The 20029-nt window shown below is 49.7% G+C and overlaps 1 protein-coding gene across 5 annotated transcripts in view; it reads left to right on the top strand.

Moving 5' to 3' along the window:
• The window catches only part of RBCK1 (RANBP2-type and C3HC4-type zinc finger containing 1), a 29451-nt gene extending 12611 nt beyond the window's left edge, over positions 1–16840 (top strand). For all 5 annotated transcript variants that reach the window (XM_063147400.1, XM_063147403.1, XM_063147402.1 and 2 more), the window contains 8 exons: positions 1502–1644; positions 1746–1919; positions 4709–4869; positions 7058–7169; positions 9600–9779; positions 11801–11899; positions 13233–13376; positions 16187–16840. In XM_063147400.1, the coding sequence (XP_063003470.1) occupies positions 1502–1644; positions 1746–1919; positions 4709–4869; positions 7058–7169; positions 9600–9779; positions 11801–11899; positions 13233–13376; positions 16187–16267 (1094 nt within the window). In that variant the 3' untranslated portion in view covers positions 16268–16840. The remainder of the gene's footprint in view (positions 1–1501; positions 1645–1745; positions 1920–4708; positions 4870–7057; positions 7170–9599; positions 9780–11800; positions 11900–13232; positions 13377–16186) is intronic.
• Positions 16841–20029: the final 3189 nt, after the last annotated feature.

Genomic DNA, 20029 nt, shown 5'->3' with positions numbered 1-20029 from the left:
CCAATTGCTGCTTTAATAACTCCAGAGAGATGTTTGGCTCTTCAGTATTTTTGATGATTATGATCGGGATCATATCTGTCGCCCCCAGATTGTGGAACGGCCTGCCGGAGGAGATTCGTAAAATTAACTCTCTGTGTGATTTTAAGGCAGTTTTAAAGACTGGCCTTTTCCGGCAGGCCTATCCAGAACACTGTTAAATCATGAATTTTTAAGATGTATTGATTCCTGTACTAATGTTGCTCCCTGCCTCGATCCAAAGGGAGAGGTGGGTAAGAAATAAATAAAATTATTATTATTATTATTATTATTATTATTATTATTATTATTATTATTATTATTATTTGAAAGTACATTGTGAACCACTTTCGAAGAAAAATCCAGGCGCACCTGCTGCAGCAGCATTACTGAAGCTCCGCAGGTGCAGGCCGGATCATCGCCTCCGTGGGGGCACCATGTAGGAATATAGGAAGCTGCCTTATACCAGGTCAGCTGTTTGGCATTGTCTTCCCCAGGGGTGCAGAACCTTTTTCAGCCCGAGGGCCAAATTCCATTTAATAGAAGCTCTCGGGGACCACATTCCAGTGGTGGGTGGTGCTGAAGGCAAAAGCAGCAGGGCCAAAATACCCCCAAAACAGGCTCATACTTCCAGTAACGAAGCATCTTTTCAGTCGATCGCTTCACTTTTGGCCTATCCCTAGCCACAGCAGGATGGATCCCTTTACCTTCTCAAACTGGGGAGAGGCAACAAGTGGGGTACCGCAGGACTCAGTCCTGGGCCCAGTGCTCTTCAACATTTTTATTAAAGATTTGGACGAGGAGGTGCAGGGAACACTGATCAAATTTGCAGATGACACAAAATTGGGTGGGATAGCTAATACCCTGGAAAACAGAAACAAACTTCAAAGGGATCTTGATAGGCTGGAGTGCTGGGCTGAAAACAGCAGAATGAAATTTAATAGAGTATTGCGTCCAGTTCTGGGCTCCACAATTCAAGAAGGACGCAGACAAGCTGGAGCGTGTTCAGAGGAGGGCAACCAGGATGATCAGGGGTCTGGAAACAAAGCCCTATGAAGAGAGACTGAAAGAACTGGGCAGGTTTAGCCTGGAGAAGAGAAGATTGAGGGGAGACATGATAGAACTCTTCAAATACTTAAAAGGTTGTCACACAGGGGAGGGCCAGGATCTCTTCTCGATCCTCCCAGAGTGCAGGACACGGAATAACGGGCTCAAGTTAAAGGAAGCCAAATTCCAGCTGGACATCAGGAGAAACTTCCTGACTGTTAGAGCAGTACGACAATGGAATCAGTTGCCTGGTGAAGTTGTGGGCTCTCCCACACTCGAGGCCTTCAAGAGGCAGCTGGACAACCATCTGTCAGGGATGCTTTAGGGTGGATTCCTGCATTGAGCAGGGGGTTGGACTCGATGGCCTTGTAGGCACCTTCCAACTCTGCTATTCTATGATTCTATAAATGCCTTCCTTTCTTGTGTGTGACCCCATTAGAGTTAGGCATTAAAGAAGGTGTCCTGCTTCCACGGGGAATGACTGGACCGGCAGCCCCGCCCGCGATGGAGCCCTCGGGTATCTCGGATCCCGGCGAGGAGAAAAGCGACTGTGGTCCACCTCTCTCTGCTGGGCCTCCAAAGGTAAGGGGCTAGGAGGAGGCAGGGCACAGCTAGGGACGCCTGTGCTCTTCGTGGACTGTCCCATCGCTCTCCTTTCTTCTCCTGCGCGGGCGGTTTCCTAGGTCGGCTGGGAGTGCCCGAGGTGCACCTACCTAAACAAGCCCACCTGGCCCGGCTGTGAGATGTGCTGTGGAGAACGGCCCAAGGGCTACATCTTGCCAGAAGGCTACCAGCTGGACGGAGAGGAGCAGGACCGGCTGCAGAAGGAGGCAGAAGCCACGCGCCAGTATGAGCAGGTGAGGGGGCGATGGGGTGTGCCGTCACCCGGGAGGACCGCGTGGATGGAGAGTGATCTCCTGCAGCCGAGCCTGGTGGTTTAACGCTTCTGGGGCTGAATTTCGAGGCAGAGAAGGGGTCAAGCCTGTAGTAGAGCCCGACGTGGGATCACTGATCCATCTAAGCCTAGAATTGTTGTCTGCTACGGATTGCCACAACCTTGCGAACGTCAGAAGAGCCCCGATGCTGGATGAGACCGAGGGTCCATCTCGTCCACCGTTCTGTTCCCATAGTGACCAACTAGCTGTCGACCAGGAACCCACAAGCAGGACGGTGCAACAGCACCCTCCCACCCATGTTCCCCAGCGGTGGGTATACATAAGCTTACTGCCTCTGCTACTGAGGAAGCTCCTTTGGAGGAGAGGAGCATTTCATAGAATCATAGAATAGCAGAGTTGGAAGGGGCCTACAAGGCCACTGAGTCCAATCCCCTGCTCAATGCAGGAATCCACCCGAAAGCATCCCTGACAGAGGGTTGTCCAGCTGCCTCTTGAAGGCCTCTAGTGTGGGAGAGCCCACAACCTCCCTAGGTAACTGGTTCCATTGTTGTACTGCTCTAACAGTCAGGAAGTTTTTCCTGATGTCCAGCTGGAATCTGGCTTCCTTTAACTTGAGCCTGTTATTCCGTGTCCTGCACTCTGGGAGGATCGAGAAGAGATCCTGGCCCTCCTCTGTGGGACAACCATTTAAGTATTTGAACAACCTTTTAAGTATTTTAACCTTTTAAGTATTTTAAGTATTTCCAATACTTGCTCCTTGAGATGCCAACCCTGGGACCCCAGTCAGGCTCCCCGGGGTTTCCCAGATGGCCCATGTGCCGCTCCCTGGGTCCAACCACGTATTTATTTATTTATTTATTTATTTTATTTATTACATTTTTATACCGCCCAATAGCTGAAGCTCTCTGGGCGGTTCACAAACCACTTTTCTCCCAACCAATAACAATAACTATAATAATAATAATATCTCCCTGTGGATCGAGGCAGGAAACATTAAATACAATACAATACGTAAAACTGGTTAAAAGAGCATAGCAATCACAACATCTTAAAATTCTTAGGTTTAAAATTCATCTGGGTAGGCCTGCCGGAAGAGACTAGTCTTTACGGCTGTCTTAAACTCAGAGAGAGCTTTATTAAGCTGACGAGTCTCCTCCGGCAGGCCATTCCACAGTCTGGGGGCGGCAGAAGAAAAGGTCCTCTGGGTAACAGTTGTGACTGACTGGAGTAAGTTCTCCGCAGAGGACCTGAGTGTGCGGGGCGGATTGTACGGGAGAAGGCGATCCCGTAGGTAGCCTGGACCCAAACCATGTAGGGCTTTAAAGGTGATAACCAACACTTTATACTTCGCCCAGAAACTCATTGGCAGCCAGTGAAGAGATTTTAATGTTGGGGTAATATGGTCACTTTGGTAATATGGTAATTTGGTGTTTCTCATCTTTTGCACGGTTCCCCCCCATTCGAAAAGGTTGAGACGCCTTCTCCAAAAGCTGCGTTCCTGGGAGCAAAGGACTTTCAGTGAAAGTGTGCTGGTATTATGGCTCCATCCCGCTTTCCCTTTCGCTCCCCCTCCCTCTGAAAGGGGGCTCCTGAAAGCTTCTCCAAAAGGAAACTCTGCCTTGGGGTGGATTGGGGGTCTCCCCCCAACCCTGCCGGTCCCTGCCAGGGATTAAATCTGGGGCCTTCTGCATGAGAAGGGTGCGCTCGGCCTCTGAGCTTTGTCCCTTGCTATGCGTTCCTTAGTGCGCAGGCACACACGGGTATTAGTGCACCCTGGCTGTAAGGTAACGTTAGGGTGACCATATGGAAAGGAGGACAGGGCTCCTGTATCTTTAACAGTTGTATTGAAAAGGGAATTTCAGCAGGTGTCAATTGTATATATGGAGAACCTGGAGAAATCCCCTCTTTATCACAACAGTTAAAGCTGCAGGTGCCCTGCCCTCTTTTAAAGCTGGTCACTCTAGTATAGCTCCTGTACCTTTAACTGTGGTGATGAAGAGGGAATTTCACCAGGTTCCCCATATATGCAAATGACACCTGCTGAAATTCCCTTTTCTATGCAACTGTTAAAGATACAGGAGCCCTGTCCTCCTTTTCATACGGTCACCCTAGGTAACATGGGCGCTGAAGTGAGGACTAGTAGCAGTTTGGCTGGGGGATACTGGGAGTTGTAGTCCATCACATTTGGAGGGCACCAGGTTGGGTAAATAAAAGGTAGCCCGTGCTGTTTTTGACCTATAAAGCCTTACACGGCTTGGGACCACAATACCTGACGGAACGTCTCTCCCGACGTGAATATTCCCGGTCACTACGTTCAACATCTAAAGTCCTCCTCCAGGTGCCTACTCCCGAGAGAGGCTCGGAGTGTGGCAACGAGGGACAGGGCCTTTTCGGTGGTGGCACCCAGACTGTGGAACGATCTCCCTGACGAAGCTCGCCTGGCGCCAACGCTGCTATCTTTCCGGCGCCAGGTTAAGACTTTCCTCTTTGCCCAGGCATATGGCGGCACATCTTAATCACCCACATGTTTAGTTTTTTAACGGTTTTTAATGCTTTATGTGTGCATGTTCTGTGTTTTAGAATTTTGTATACTTGTTATTATCTCATTTTAGAATTTCTGTAAACCACCCAGAGAGCTCTAGCTATGGGGGCAGTATATAAATGTAATAAATAAATAAATAAATAAGTGTGTTTCTTAGAGGTGCCCAGCTAGTGGTCAGCACGCTTTCTCTCTGTTTTCCTCGACGCAGGCGAAGGAACAGCAGAAACAGAGGAACTACCAGCAGCTCCTGCAGCTGGACGGGCAAAGCCTGGTGCCATCCGATGAGGCCGTGGACTGCCCCATCTGCTTCGTCACCCTGGAGCCCGGGGAGGGCGTGACCTTGCGGGAATGCCTGCATTCCTTCTGCAAGTAAGTTTCCCCGGAAGAGCCTTGCCTGTTGGCCCCGGGGCAGGCCCTGCTAGAGAGGTGCCGAAGGGCGCTGGGCTTAGAGACAGCTGCCCTCCCATCTCGCAGCGTGAAAGGGGAGGGGCAAGGGAATCCTTTGGGAACCGCTGAGGCTGGGAGAGGGGCGGAGCCTCGGAAGGCCTGTGGCGGAAGCCACGTGGGGTGGAGGTTCCCCGTCACTGGCTTGGAGGGTCACCAGTGGCTCACCTAGTTCCTTTTGCTTAATCTCGTGGATTCCAACTTGACAGTGGAGTCATCCCAGTAGCATAAGTGCCAGGTTTAAAGGTATTTTGGGAAGGCGTGGCCCCAGCTGCTCCTTCTCCGCCGGCCTCCTTCTGCAACCCATCAGGCTTTGGCTAAAAGCAAGATAAGGTGGGGAGCGCTTGCCTCCTCCTTCCCCCTCCCTTTTCCCTTTTGTGTAGGGTGACCCTATGGAAAGGAGGACCGGGCTCCTGTGTCTTTAACAGTTGCATAGAAAAGGGAATTTCAGCAGGTGTCCTTTGTATGCACGTCGCACCTGGTGAAATTCCCTCTTCATCACCATAGTTAAAGTTGCAGGAGCTATACTAGAGTGACCAGATACAAAAGAGGGCAGGGCTCCTGCAGCTCTAACTGCTGTGATAAAGACGGAATTTCCCCAGGTTCCATATATATACAAAGGACACCTGCTGAAATTCTCTTTTCAATACAACTGTTAAAGATACAGGAGCCCCATCCTCCTTTCCTTAGGGACACCCTTCTTTTGTGTCATGTCTTTTTAGATCCTAAGCAGGGACTGTCTTGTTTACATCCATTGTACTTAAGCTACTTCAAGAGACTTTTCAGGTGAGAAGCAGGATAAAAACGCTTTGGGTGACTGTATGGAAAGGCGGACAGGTCTCCTTTATCTTTAACATAGAACCATAGAATCCTAGAATAGCAGAGTTGGAAGGGGCCTACAAGGCCATCAAGTCCAACCCCCTGCTCAATGCAGGAATCCACCCTAAAGCATCTCTGACAGATGGTTGTCCAGCTGCCTCTTGAAGGCCTCTAGTGTGGGAGAGCCCACAACACACACACCCCGGTCACTGGTTCCATTGTCATACTGCTCGAACAGCCAGGAAGTTGTATTGAAAGGGGAATTTCAGCAGGGGTCATTTGTATGCATGTAGCACCTGGTGGAATTATCTTTTCATCACAACAGTTAAATCTGCAGGAGCCCTGCCCTCTTTTGTATCTGGTCACTCTAGCTATACTATACCAGTGACCAGATACAAAAGAGGGCTGGGCTTCTGCAGATTTAACTGTTGTGATGAAGAGGGAATTTTACCAGATGCTGCTTGCCTACAAAAGACACCTGCTGAAATTCCTTTTTCTATGCAACTGTGCAAGATACAGGAGACCAGTCCTCCTTTCCATATGGGTCACCCTAGCTTTAAATAAACAAACAAGATGTGAAACTGAAGACAGGAGGATAGGAGGGGATAAACCTGGCCATGCTGGCTGAGGGATGATGGGAATTGTAGTCTGGTACACCTGGAGAGGGCCAGGCAGCGGGAGGCTGACCTTCCTGACTGTTAGAGCAGTACGGCGATGGAACCAGTGACCTAGGGAGGTTGTGGGCTCTCCCACACTAGAGGCCTTCAAGAGGCAGCTGGACAACCCTCTGTCAGGGATGCTTAGGGTGTATTCCTGCATTGAGCAGGGGGCTGGACTGGATGGCCTTGTAGACCCCTTCCAACTCTGCTATTTTATGATTCTATCATTGGATGGACTCTTGGTCTGATCCAGCAGGGCACTTCTTACGTTCTTACAAGATGTAGACATGGAATAACGGGCTCAAGTTACAGGAAGCCAGATTCCGGCTGGACATCAGGAAAAACTTCCTGACTGTTAGAGCAGTACGACAATGGAACCAGTGACCTAGGGAGGTTGTGGGCTCTCCCACCCTAGAGGCCTTCAAGAGGCAGCTGGACAACCATCTGTCAGGGATGCTTTAGGGTGGATTCCTGCATTGAGCAGGGGGTTGGACTCGATGGCCTTGTAGGCCCCTTCCAACTCTGCGATTCTATGATTCTATGATTCTAGACTGTGCCCCAGTTCTACGAGGAAGCTGCCATCCACTTTGCTCTGTTGTTCCACCAATCTCTCTCCCCCCCCCCCCCGCCCCCAGGGACTGTTTGCGAGGGACCATTCTCAACAGCCCGGAGCCTGAAGTGCCTTGCCCCTACATCGACGAGAGCTACTCCTGCCCCGGGCAGTTGCTGGACCGCGAGATCAAAGCGGTAGGCATCCAGGGTGGCTCAGGCGGAGCGGGGCCTTGTGTGCGTCGCAGAGGTTGGGGAAGTGCTTGGGCTGCCCTGGGCTTCCCATCTCCACATCCCAGAGGCCCACCCTTCATTAGACACGTCAGCCATTGTGCCCCAGGAGCTGAGATGCTGGCAAAGGGCTCTTTTTTTTACCTCCTTGGCTATGACGGAAGCAAAGGAGCCCCTTGCAAAATTCCCGGTTATCGCACTCAGGGGCGTCCAGCCGCTTTCATCTTGGAGAATGTCTGGCCGGCGGCAACCCGATAGTGTGTGGGGCCAGAGGCCATAGAGGCGGAGTTAAAATGCCGAAAACACCAACGTAGTTTAGCTCCAAGCTCTTTGTGCCAGTAACGTCCTGCTTTAGGAGAGGCGGTTCAACCTTTTAAGAACGGGGGTGGGTGGGAACTGGGCCACCACCAAGCGACCTGCGATTGGCGGAAAGGGACGTGGCCTTATAGGGAACCCTAAAGGGCCGGATTTGGCCCACGAGCCGGAGGTTCAACACCCTTGGTCTAGGTCTTTGTTCCTAAACAGGAATAACCCAGTGGAGGTTGGTGGCTCCGATGCCAGTGGGGCTGCGAATCCACTCCGGGTTTCAGTCACAACTCTAAAGGAGCTCCTTTAGAGTTGTGACTGAAACCCGGAGTGGATTCGCAGCCCCACTGGCATCGGAGCCACCAACCTCTGCTCCTTTAGAGTTGTGACTGAAACCTGGAGCGGATTCGCAGCCCCACTGGCATCGGAGCCACCAACCTCCGCTGCCTGCCAGACCTCACTCTATTCCAAATCCATCCCCAGTGCGAGGGAACCATGAGCTATTCAGTAGCCTTATAGAGCCAAGTGGTCACCAAAGCATGGCTAAGTTGGATCGGGGCCACCTGACACCACATCCGACCCACTGCGTGTGGATCGCTGTCAAGGCCACGAGCAAGGCAAGCAAGAAGGAGGACAGCCTTGAATGGGCTTCATTCCTTATTTGTTGAGGCCCAGTTTTCACTGGCAGGTCCGAGAGGCATTTGTATTTGAAACTATAAAAAAAATAAAAAATAAAGCTTTGGCACAGGACACTTGATGCAGAGCATAAAGACTGGAGAAGATTGGGGGGAGACATGATAGCCCTCTTCAAATACTTAAAAGGTTGTCACACAGAGGAGGGCCAGGATCTCTTCTCGATCCTCCCAGAGTGCAGGAAACGGAATAACGGGCTCAAGTTACAGGAAGCCAGATTCCGGCTGGACATCAGGAAAAAATTCCTGATTGTTAGAGCAGTACGACAATGGAACCAGTTACCTAGGGAGGTGGTGGGCGCTCCCACACTAACGGCCTTCAAGAGCAGCTGGACAGCCAGGGATACTTTAAGGTGGATTCCTGCATTGAGCAGGGGGTTGGACTGGATGGCCTTGTAGGCCCCTTCGAACTCTACTATTCTGTGATTCTATTTAAAAAGAAAATGGAACGAAGGACTTCCTTTCACATCCTCTTTTTCATTCCCTTACTACATACAGTACGACCTCAGAGCCAGAAAAGTGCTCCCCAAAGAACGGCTGTTTGTTTGATCTCAGCCTTACCAGCCAGAATCAGTCGTATTACATTTTCGTGCTCTTCTCGGACCAGGGTGTAGAACAGCCTGCCTGGGCACCAACCTGTGGTCTCACCACATTTCCCACCAACAGCTCGGTAGTTTCCCAGCAATTGTGCAGCTTCCTCCTCTTCCTAAAAGGCTGAAATCCCTCTACTAAAGTACAGTGACTGGCAGTAAGAGCTTTCAGTGGCTGATTTTTAGCCCCGCCCCTTTTGCCTGTGCCCACCAAGCGGAAAGAGGTTTGCTACCTCTGTTCTAGCGGCTCGAGAAGGTGTGCGTTTAATCCTGCCAAGAACCCTGCGAGGTAGGATGGGCCGAGAGAAAGTAACTGGACCAAGGTCAAATGGAAGGGCTGCCTGAGGATTTAAACCAGGACCTCCCCCTGATCCTCATCATCGCTCCCAAAGCACTACAACACACTGGTCTTTTCAAAATTGGCCCTTGCTGATTAAAATGAGTCTCTACTAAACCTTTGATCCACTGATCTGCCAGTTAGAAGCCCGCTATCGTTCCCTGGCTGCCCTCCCAATACCCTGGGCAGCCTTTCCCAGTCTGGTGCCCTCCAGATGTTTTCGACTACAACTCCCAGCATTCCTGACCGTGGGTGACGCTAGCTGGGGCTGATCAGAGTTGAAGTCCAAGACAGCTGAAGGGCACCAGGTTGAAGGAGGCTGTCCTGGAGCAATGGCTTCCACGGATAAAACTGTTGTCACGAGATACCTCCAGGGCTAACCTCCCAAATGAAAAGCGTTATTGGGGCGGTATGGGCAACCCGGTCCCTCTCTCTGGAGTCATCTCTGAGGTGTCCTCGGCTTGATCCGCAGCTCCTGAGTGATGGCGAATACCAGCACTTCTTGGACCTGGGCATCTCAATCGCCGAGAACCGCAGCCGTTCCAGCTACCACTGCAAAACCACGGACTGCCGGGGCTGGTGCTTCTACGAGGATGACGTGAACGAGTTCCTTTGCCCAGTCTGTGGGAAAAACAACTGTCTGCTTTGCCAGGTGAGATGAGGCACACCCATCCATCCATCCATCCATCCATCCATCCATCCATCCATCCATGTTCTTCTGAGAACATAGTGCCGGGAAGGGGTCCCATGCACAGTCAGCAGAGGGCAAACAGAACAGTGGGAAGAACTTTGTTTAGCCCTAAACATTTCTAAATCTCTGCTTATGGGTAAAGGAGGGTCTGTAAGTGCTGTGGCTAGATGCGGGCAGGCGGAATGCAAAGCAGGCTCTGAGCGTGTTCAGAGGAGGGCAGCCAGGATGATCAGGGGCCTGGAAACAAAGCCCTATGAAGAGAGACTGAAAGAACTGGGCAGGTTTAGCCTGGAGAAGAGAAGATGGAGGGGAGACATGAGAGCACTCTTCAAAGACTTGAAAGGTTGTCACACAGAGGAGGGCCAGGATCTCTTCTCGATCCTCCCAGAGTGCAGGACACGTAATAACGGGCTCAAGTTAAAGGAAGCCAGATTCCAGCTGGACATCAGGAAAAACTTCCTGATTGTTAGAGCAGTACGACAATGGAACCAGTTGCCTGGTGAGGTTGTGGGCTCTCCCACACTCGAGGCCTTCAAGAGGCAGCTGGACAACCCTCTGTCAGGGATGCTTTAGGGTGGATTCCTGCATTGAGCAGGGGTGGTTGGACTCGATGGCCTTGTAGGCCCCTTCCAACTCTGCTATTCTATGATTCTATGATCTTGCATATAGGGGGACTCTTCATTCATCCAGTCATACATACATACACACACACACACACAACTTGTACCCTGACTTTCTACAACAGATGGCACCAAAGGCAGCTTACTATCTCGAATGAAATTTGATTAAAACAACAATAATAACACAAACACAATTAAACACACCACAATAACAACAGACTAAATATAGCCTCCAACCCAACAGACTCGCTCACACGCGAAGGTCCCGCTTGAATAAAGCGATCTTTGCCTGCTAGTGGAAGGACTGCAGAGAGGGAGCGGACACCAAAAAGGCCTTTTTCATGTTAAAGAAACCTTCTGGAAAAGGGTGCCCTCCAGATGTATTGGACAACATCTGGAAGGTGCCAGGTTGGGGAAGGCTGGCTTAAAGTATATCAAAAGATAACTAACCTGTGCAGATGTACGGGTGCTTCAGATGTAATATCTATGCGGAGCCCTCCAGATAGCAAAAATGAAAAAAAGACCATATCATATAAACATCTCTAAAAATGGGGTGTGTCTTAGATTCGCGGGTGTGTCTTAGGGTGGTATTTTTTTTTTGGTGGTACTGAAATTAGTGTGCATCTTACAGTCGATGGCGTCTTACAATCAAAGAAATACGGTAATAGCAATAATACCTCATCGACATAGCAATACTGAATGACAAAAACGTTGTTGAAAAGGAAGAGGAAAAGAGAGAAAAATATATACACCACCGGTCATGGAAGTCAAAGAACTATGGCAACAGGAAAAGGTCGCAATTATTCTGTTAGTCACATCAGTCAGCGGCATCAAATCAAAAAACTATACGGAAAACCTTCAGAAACTGGGCCTACCACAATACATCCACGCCAACATCCAGAAAGCAGTCATACTTAAAACATGCTCAATTGTCAGGAAATTCCTGAATCTGTAAAAGACAGCATGATTTGGCTTTGCCCGTCATGTCCGTCTAGACCAGCCTTCCTCAACCTGAGGCGCTCCAGATGTGTTGGGCTGCATCTCCCAGAATGCCCCAGCCAGTTGGCTGGGGCATTCTGGGAGTTGTAGTCCAACACATCTGGAGCGCCCCAGGTTGAGGAAGGCTGGTCTAGAAAAACCACGATCGAGAAAGAGATGATGATAATAATATATTTATTTCTTACCCGCCTCTCCCTCTGGATCGAGGCAGGGAACAACATAGAATATGAAAACATTATGAGGCTCATGCAGGCAGATGCCTGGGTTAGCAGTGCTAAGAGAATGTAAGGAAATGCCCCGCTATTTAAGCCCCCGAACAAATTTCCACAGCAGCCAGAAAACCAAACGGTGTCTTGTCCACAGGCTATTCACGAAAACATGGATTGCAGAGAATACCAGGATGATCTCCAACTCCGAGCTAAAAATGACCAGGCGGCACAGCAGACCACGGCCATGTTGCTGGTGAGAAAGGGCGGCTGCCTGAAGTGGGGAGGGTCCCCCCTGCACCACCACACACCCCCCAGGTTCAGGCCCCCAGGATGCCATTAGCAGGACCACAAAGTCGCCGGGACAGAGAGCTGGGCCTAGTTAAGATGCAACATTAAAAACCGGAATGGACCAGGGAAGGGGTGCAGGGCCCCCAGTTCCATTTTGAGGGAGCTTTCGGGGCTACATCCCACTGGTGGTCAGGGTCAACAGCGTAAGGGGAGGGCCCCAAAGGACAAAAAAAATGCCAGCGTATTTTAGCTTGAAGCTTTTACTGCCAACGAATAAGCCTTTTAGAATTTGGGGTGGTGGGGGGACCTTTGCGGAAGTAGGGGAGCTCCAGACGATTGGGAGCAGGGGAAGAGAATGTGGCCCACCTGAGAAACTTTAGAGGGCTGGATGTGGGCCCCTAGGAGGACTGGATGTGGGCCCCTGGACTAGTGGATGGTGAGCTGGCCTTAGGCCGGGGAGACGTGGATTTGGATCCCTGCTTCGCTGTGAAGCTCATTGGGTGATTTGGGGCTCTCTCAGTCTGACCCGTTTTGCTGCGAGGAAAATATGGGGGTGACCTCATATGCCATCCCGAGCTCCTTAGCAAGGGGAAGTCAGGATGCAACTATAAAGTGGTGATGAGCATGTATAAATGAGCGCATCATAGCTTGAGGCTGCGATCTGGAACACCTTTACTTGCCTCTGAGTAATTCACAGGATAGTGCTTCATGTACCAAAGAGAGGAGTTTTTAAAACTCCTCCCCCTTCGGATGCATTGCTTTCCAGTGGAGCCATCTTCGTGCATTCAATCGGCTGTCAAATTTTTAGTAATCTGAGAGAGAGAGAGGGAGAGAGAGAGGGAGAGGGAGGGAGAGGGAGAGAGGGAGAGGTGAGAGAGGGAGGGAGAGGGGAGAGGGAGAGGGGGAGAGAGAGGGAGAGGGAGGGAGAGGGAGGGAGAGGGGGAGAGAGGGAGAGGGGAGAGAGAGGGAGAGAGAGAGGGAGGGAGAGGGGGAGAGAGGGAGGGAGAGGGGAGAGGGAGGGAGAGAGAGAAAGAGAGGGAGGGAGAGGGGAGAGGGAGAAGGGAGAGAGAGAGGGAGAGGGGGGAGAGAGAGAGGGGGAGAGGGAGAGAGAGAGAGATGGAGAGGAGGGGTGAGGTTGCCTGTTCAATCTCCTCTCTGCCCTGGGAGTCTCAATGGTACAGTCCCAGCAAAATCTGCATCACGCAGTTCTGCTGCACGTTGGCTGTTGATTTATTTGCCCCCTCCCTGAATCGGAAGAGGCAAGACCAACGTGCCTCACGGCTCTCCTCTCCTTTCAGGGAATGGTGCAGAAAGGGGAGGCCATGTACTGCCCGACATGCAACATCATTGTCCAGAAGAAAGACGGCTGCGACTGGATCCGGTGTACCGTCTGCCACACGGAGATCTGCTGGGTGACCAAAGGCCCACGCTGGGGGCCAGCGGTATGTGGGTTGGCCGAGCAATCCAGGAAGCAATCTGAATGGGTGGCTACGGTGGGCTTTCACATACATAACCCAATCGGTACAGGCTTAAGGCTTTGGAAGTCCCACCCCCACGGCAATGGCTCTTATGCCTGAACAGGATCTGAGAAGCCTTCACTAGTTAACTGCCCTGTGGCCTTAGGGAACCTTGGTGCACCTTTGTGTAATAATGGGCTCAAGTTACAGGAAGCCAGATTCCGGCTGGACAGCAGGAAAAATGTCCTGATTGTTAGAGCAGTACCGCAATGGAACCAGTTACATAGGGAGGTGGTGGGCTCTCCCACCCTAGAGGCATTCAAGATGCCTCTGCATAACCATTTGTCAGGGATGCTTTAAGGTGATTCCTGCATTGAGTAGGGGGTTGGACTCGATGGCCTTATAGGCCCCTTCCAACTCTACTATTCTATGATTCTAGGGTTCCTATCATCTTCAGTGAGAAGCCAATGTGCGGCTGTTCCACCTTTTTTTCTCTAAAGGATTTTCTGCATTATCTCTGAAGATGATAGGAACCCTAGAATCATAGAGTTGGAAGGGGCCTATAAGGCCATCGAGTCCCACCACCCTGCTCAATGCAGGAATCTTCCTGGCCTTGCAGGATGTAGCCGAGCCAGTAAACCTGTCTCAACAACAGGGCCGCTACTGCAGTGCTCCCAAGGGAGATACCACCCATGCCACCATCACTACCCCACGTCAACGGTTCTCCGATTGCATCCAGAGTTGAGAAACTTTAATCGCAAGCTTCCACTTTGTAACTGAAGGCACAAGCTGTGCTAATGGCTCCAGTGTGTTGAAACTGTAGTTACTGTGACATATATCACATCTGTTTCCACACATTTGAGAGGACCCAGTGGGTAGCTGACCTAGGAGAGGATTTGGATCCTGTGTCAGGCAGAGAACAGAGCAGGATCTATTGGTAGATCGTGGGATGATTAGCGAGAGATGGGCAAGGGTTTCTGACTCCCCATAACTTAACAATAGCAAGTCATATTGCAAGGTTTTTTATATATATAAAAAAATCTCCACCATGGCTAGCCTTGTGCTAAGCATTAATCTCTTAGCCTCAGGGTTCCTCACCTGTAAGATAGGGGTATTAATTGGTGGCCTTTGACCAGGACTTTGCAAAACACTACTGAGCAGCTTGAATGTTGTGCTTAGGATCTTTGATCCATAGTAACTCGGATGTAGATTTGTATATACAGTGATCATGCAGGTGCAGTAGGTGACTCCCTTCCTGTCTGTATTTTGCACCTGGCTCAGATTACTGGAACCCGGGGTTCTAGTAAAAAAGAAAGTAGATCCTGTAAGTCCACAGTCTGTCCAGCCCTGGACTGAATGAGCCAACGGATGGTCAGCTGACATACAAAGTCTCCTGTGGATAAGACATGGCTGTGGTCTAAAAGGGATAAAAAGGGAGAAACGTCTATAGGAAAATCGCCTTGATGCTGCTGGGCTTCGGCCTCCAGACATGCTAAGAGGGAGACCTTAGCAAGGCAACTGGGCTCCCGTTTTAAGGCCTTTTGCTTTAAGATTGCCGAGGAAGGAGATGAGCTAGCAAGCGAGAATTCTGGGGCTAACGCTTCTCAGGAGCCATTTTTAGTATGGGTGTTCGTCTCCTGGCTTTTAACATGGATGATCTAGTGCAGGTCTTCAATCTGTTCAGACCTGAGGTTCAGTCTTTGGTCTGAATGTGCATTTGGGGATCTGCTGCCTTATCTCTCTACGATGACATTACTGTTGTTGTGACTCACGACAGGTCAGCCGGCAATCCAATAAATAGTGCAGCTGGCTGGAGGAGTCGTAGTCCAACTTGTGTGGAGGGCACCAGGTTGGGGTGCTATTGATGGTGCTATATAAATAAATAATAATAATAAGGCTGCAGTTATTGGTCCCAACCCGCAAGCTGAGGAATAATGATCTTCTGGAAATGTGTTTTTCATAGAATCATAGAATAGCAGAGTTGGAAGGGGCCTACAAGGCCATCGAGTCCAATACCCTGCTCAATGCAGGAATCCACCCTAAAGCATCCCTGACAGAGGGTTGTCCAGCTGCCTCTTGAAGGCCTCTAGTGTGGGAGAGCCCACAACCTCACCAGGCAACTGATTCCATTGTCGTACTGCTCTAACAGTCAGGAAGTTTTTCCTGATGTCCAGCTGGAATCTGGCTTCCTTTAACTTGAGCCCATTATTCTGTGTCCTGCACTCTGGGAGGATTGAGAAGAGATCCTGGCCCTCCTCTGTGTGACAACCTTTCAAGTATTTGAAGAGTGCTCTCATGTCTCCCCTCAATCTTCTCTTCTCCAGGCTAAACATGCCCAGTTCTTTCAGTCTCTCTTCATCGGGCTTTGTTTCCAGACCCCTGATCATCTTGGTTGCCCTCCTCTGAACCCGCTCCAGCTTGTCTGCGTCCTTCTTGAATTGTGGAGCCCAGAACTGGACACAATACTCTAGATGAGACCTAACCAGGGCCGAAAAGAGAGGAACCAGGACCTCACATGATTTGGAAGATATACTTCTATTAATGCAGCCCAAAATAGCATTGATGGCCTTGTAGGCCCCTTCCAACTCTGCTATTCTGTGATTCCTGTTTTCCTTTCTTTCAGTTGTTGATTTCCTCTGTTCTCTCATATACAGGAAGGCCTACATTGTCCTTCTACTCTTGTCAGCACCCTACCTTGAATTTCCACTCCTGCTTAAACAGCCCTCCAACTCTTTCTGACTTACCCTCCTGCCTGTTTCCTTCGTGCTGTTCATCCCTGTCCTCATTTTACCCAGGGCTCCGGTGATACCAGCGGGGGCTGCCACTGCAAGCTGAACGGAAATCCCTGCCACCCCAACTGTCAGAACTGCCACTGATCAAGAGGGAAGGAGAACTTCTCTGTTGGGCTTTTGAAAGGACAAGCTGTCTCACTTGGAAGTACAAAAGCCAGGAGCACCACCAAGCAGAGTTCTGGACAACTGGGCACATCTGCAGCCTTTTCCAATTGGTGCTCTTGTCTCCAAGGAGATCAACACGCGCAGATTCATCTTTCATAGAAAGACGGCTTCCTTGTATTTCAATATATGACCGGATGAAGAGACCGAGTGGAGGTGCTGGCCTCTGCCCTTGAGGGCGTGTGGTATTCTTATCATACATCATGTAGCCACCATGTGGAGAGGCATTTCCTAGTATTATTGATGTTCCAGCTCCCTTTCCCCACCAACAGCACAATTTTTCCTTCTTGTGTTCCTTCTGCACAAGTAGCATTACTTTCTGGCCAAGGCGTAGCTGTTTAGCCAAAATCTTTGACCCTTGTCACAGGATCTGCATTGCCCTACAGTACATCAGAACCAAGCTTGATGGCTCTGGTTTCACTACAAGATGTACTGACTCAGTGTATATACAATCTTCATTGGATTTGCCCAAATAAAGTGGTATTTATAAACTGACCTGCTGCTGCATTTTTCTGCAAATACCGTATTTCTTCGATTGTAAGACGCCATCGATTGTAAGACGCACACTAATTTCAGTACCACCAACAGAAAAAACAACAACCTAAGACACACCCCATTTTTAGAGATGTTTATATGGGGGAACAAGTGCGTCTTAGAATTGAAGAAATAGGGTAGTTCAGCTGCAAAGTAATTTATTTAAGACCACGTTGGGCTTTGGATTTAACAGTCCCATGCGCGTATCTTCTGTCAGCTGAATCTAGCTTACAGAGTCAACGTGAGGATCAGATGGGCTCATAGAATGTTGTAAGAACTTAGAATTAAGGTAAGCGAGAAATCTGCAAAATGGTTCCCCAACACAAATCTAATGTTCTGCCTCAGGATCCAGGTAACTGGAGTATCTTTTCTATGGCAAGCTTCCTCTCTAGCTTGCCAGAGATAGTTACTGCCCTGGTGGGTCTATAAAATAAGAAACTCCAAATAGATGCAGCCATCCATGCATTGCTATGTAGCAACCGTGAACATTTCTGTGCTGGTTTCTGAAAGGTTCACGTCAGGGAAGAGAAGGGGAAGAAGTTTTCCCGTCAGTACCTCTGTACAACATTGATTTGGAAAGCGTTCCTTGGCGTGAGTCAGCCAAGACATCATGGTAGATTTTCCCTTACTTCCTGCAAGCCTTTTCAGATTTCCAAGGTTGAAGAAGAAATTCTTGCTTGGCTGAAGTAATGCTTCCCTTCGGAAAGTTTTATGTCCCTCAAACTAGAAATGGATCCCCCAGACAGCATCTGGATGGCTACTGCTATCAACAGGATGCAGAGAGAGAGAAAGAAAGAGAGGAGGGCAACCAGGATGATCAGGGGTCTGGAAACAAAGCCCTATGAAGAGAGACTGAAAGAACTGGGCAGGTTTAGCCTGGAGAAGAGAAGATGGAGGGGAGACATGAGAGTACTCTTCAAATACTTAAAAGGTTGTCACGCAGAGGAGGGCCAGGATCTCTTCTCGATCATCCCAGAGTGCAGGACACGGAATAACGGGCTCAAGTGAAAGGAAGCCATATTGCAGCTGGACATCAGGAAAAACTTCCTGACTGTTAGAGCAGTACAACAATGGAATCAGTTGCCTGGTGAGGTTGTGGGCTCTCCCACCCTAGAGGTCTTCAAGAGGCAGCTGGACAACCCTCTGTCAGGGATGCTTTAGGGTGGATTCCTGCATTGAGCAGGGGGTTGGACTTGATGGCCTTGTAGGCCCCTTCCAACTCTGCTATTCTATGAGAGAGAGAGAGAGAGAGAGAGAGAGAGAGAGAGAGAGAGAGAGAGAGAGAGAGAGAGAGAGAGCAGCTTTGGCCTAACCCAGCAGAGCCCTTTGGAAGTTTTTAAAGAAAGCAGTGAGGGCGAGACCACACATTAATCTCTCCATGGGTAGATGGTGGCAGCCATAATGAATACGGCAGGGTGAGCCATGCGATGAGTTGCAAACTTGCGTCAAAATGCATGGTAACCATTTCAAGTGAACTCACGGTGTAGACTAACATCTACCTGGCCAGGAAATAACACAAAGCCTAATAGAGCAGGGGGGATAGAAGAAGAATCATAGAATAGTACAGTTGGAAGGGGCCTATAAGGCCATGCTCAGTGCAGGAATCCACCCTAAAGCATCCCTGACCGATGGTTGTCCAGCTGCCTCTTGAAGGCCTCTATGGTGGGAGAGACCACCACCTCCCTAGGTAACTGATTCCATTGTCGTACTGCTCTAACAGTTAGGATGTTTTTCCTGATGTCCAGAATCTGGTTTCCTGTCACTTGAGCTCATGAGTAGAGGAGCTGCTGTGGTCCTAACCCACCCCAAGCATTGCAAAACACCTGCTTTAGTAAGTGGATATAGCATTTATTTATTTTACACAATTACAGGCCCTGTACAAATTTGCGTTTTACATACATATGTATAATCTTTATACAGAGTAGCCAAACCATTGAAGGGGAGCAGCAGCTGATTTCCCCACTGAAGATGGAAACGGAGAGGTGGGGGTCACCTCAGCCACGTTTTTGCCCTGGGGGCCCTGATGCGATTGCCCACCTCTAGCAAGAACGGCAGCTGTTCTTTCCATCAAGACACCCCCCCCCTCCGGCTTTCTCCTCCCTTCAGGTACTACAAGGCTGCTTTTGGGACAGAGTGCTGTTTGCCACCATATTTATTAAGAGGTTGGTATCAACCAGGTCTGCACAGCGTGCAACTAAGCCTACCGAATTTGGCCCAGAAACACAGTTAGCCTCAATTAAACCTCCTGTGATTGCATAAATGGGGTGGGTGGGTTTGTCATTAAGCAAGTGTTAGCCCCCCCCCCCCCCCTTCAAGGATGGTGACTTGCGTCTGGCTTGGTGGACACAGAAATGCCGAAAACAAAAGGAGGAGAGCATCCCAGCCAGGTCAGAAAAAAGAAAAGAAAGAAGGTTCTCAGGATGCAAATAATTTATTAATAAATTATTTGCATCCTGAGAACCGGTGTCTCTTTTTTTCTGGACGTACGACTGCCAATAGGCAAAGCCACATCTTGCTAGTGTTAGAGAGTGGGTTACAGTAACCATTCAATGCACAGCCAAAGGATCACTTTAGGAACCCTTCTGAGGTAGCAGCAACCCATAATCTGCACTCGTGGTGAAAACGCAGGCTCTCGCTCCAGAATGGATTTAATAGCCACAGTGAGCAAAGGAAGCCACTTTACAGCAAGACTCAGGGCTATGCGGCTGCCAGATTCACCAGGCTGCAAAGATGAACAGCAAGAAGCGTGTGTGTAACCTGGGGCTCATCTCATGGGACTTGCACAGATCAAAGAGGCCTATGAAGCTAAGCAGCCTCCCCTTTGGCTGCACCTCGAAGATGGTCTTCCACTTAGCTTATTCCCAAACTTTCAGCAAAGTTTGTAGAGGAGTGTTTGGGCCAGCCTATTGCTCTGGGCCAATAAGGCAAAGTTTATATACTCAGCAAAACCAAGTTGGGTCTAGGGCCCTGCATGTAGAAAAGTAGCACACTAGGGAGAAAGGTTAGGCTGAACACTTCCCCCCCCAACGTGCTACTTTTCTACATGCAGGGTTTTATTTATGTATTAATACAGGGGAGCATGCAGGCCTCAAGTAGAGCAGTCTCAAAAAAAGTTTAACCACTGGGTTCTGCTGATTGTATAAACTGGCC

Source organism: Elgaria multicarinata, chromosome 1, assembly GCF_023053635.1.
Source record: "Elgaria multicarinata webbii isolate HBS135686 ecotype San Diego chromosome 1, rElgMul1.1.pri, whole genome shotgun sequence".
NCBI classification, from domain to species: Eukaryota; Metazoa; Chordata; class Lepidosauria; order Squamata; family Anguidae; genus Elgaria; species Elgaria multicarinata.
Note: the sequence above shows the minus strand (reverse complement) of the source record. Positions and strands in the feature narration are given on the sequence as shown.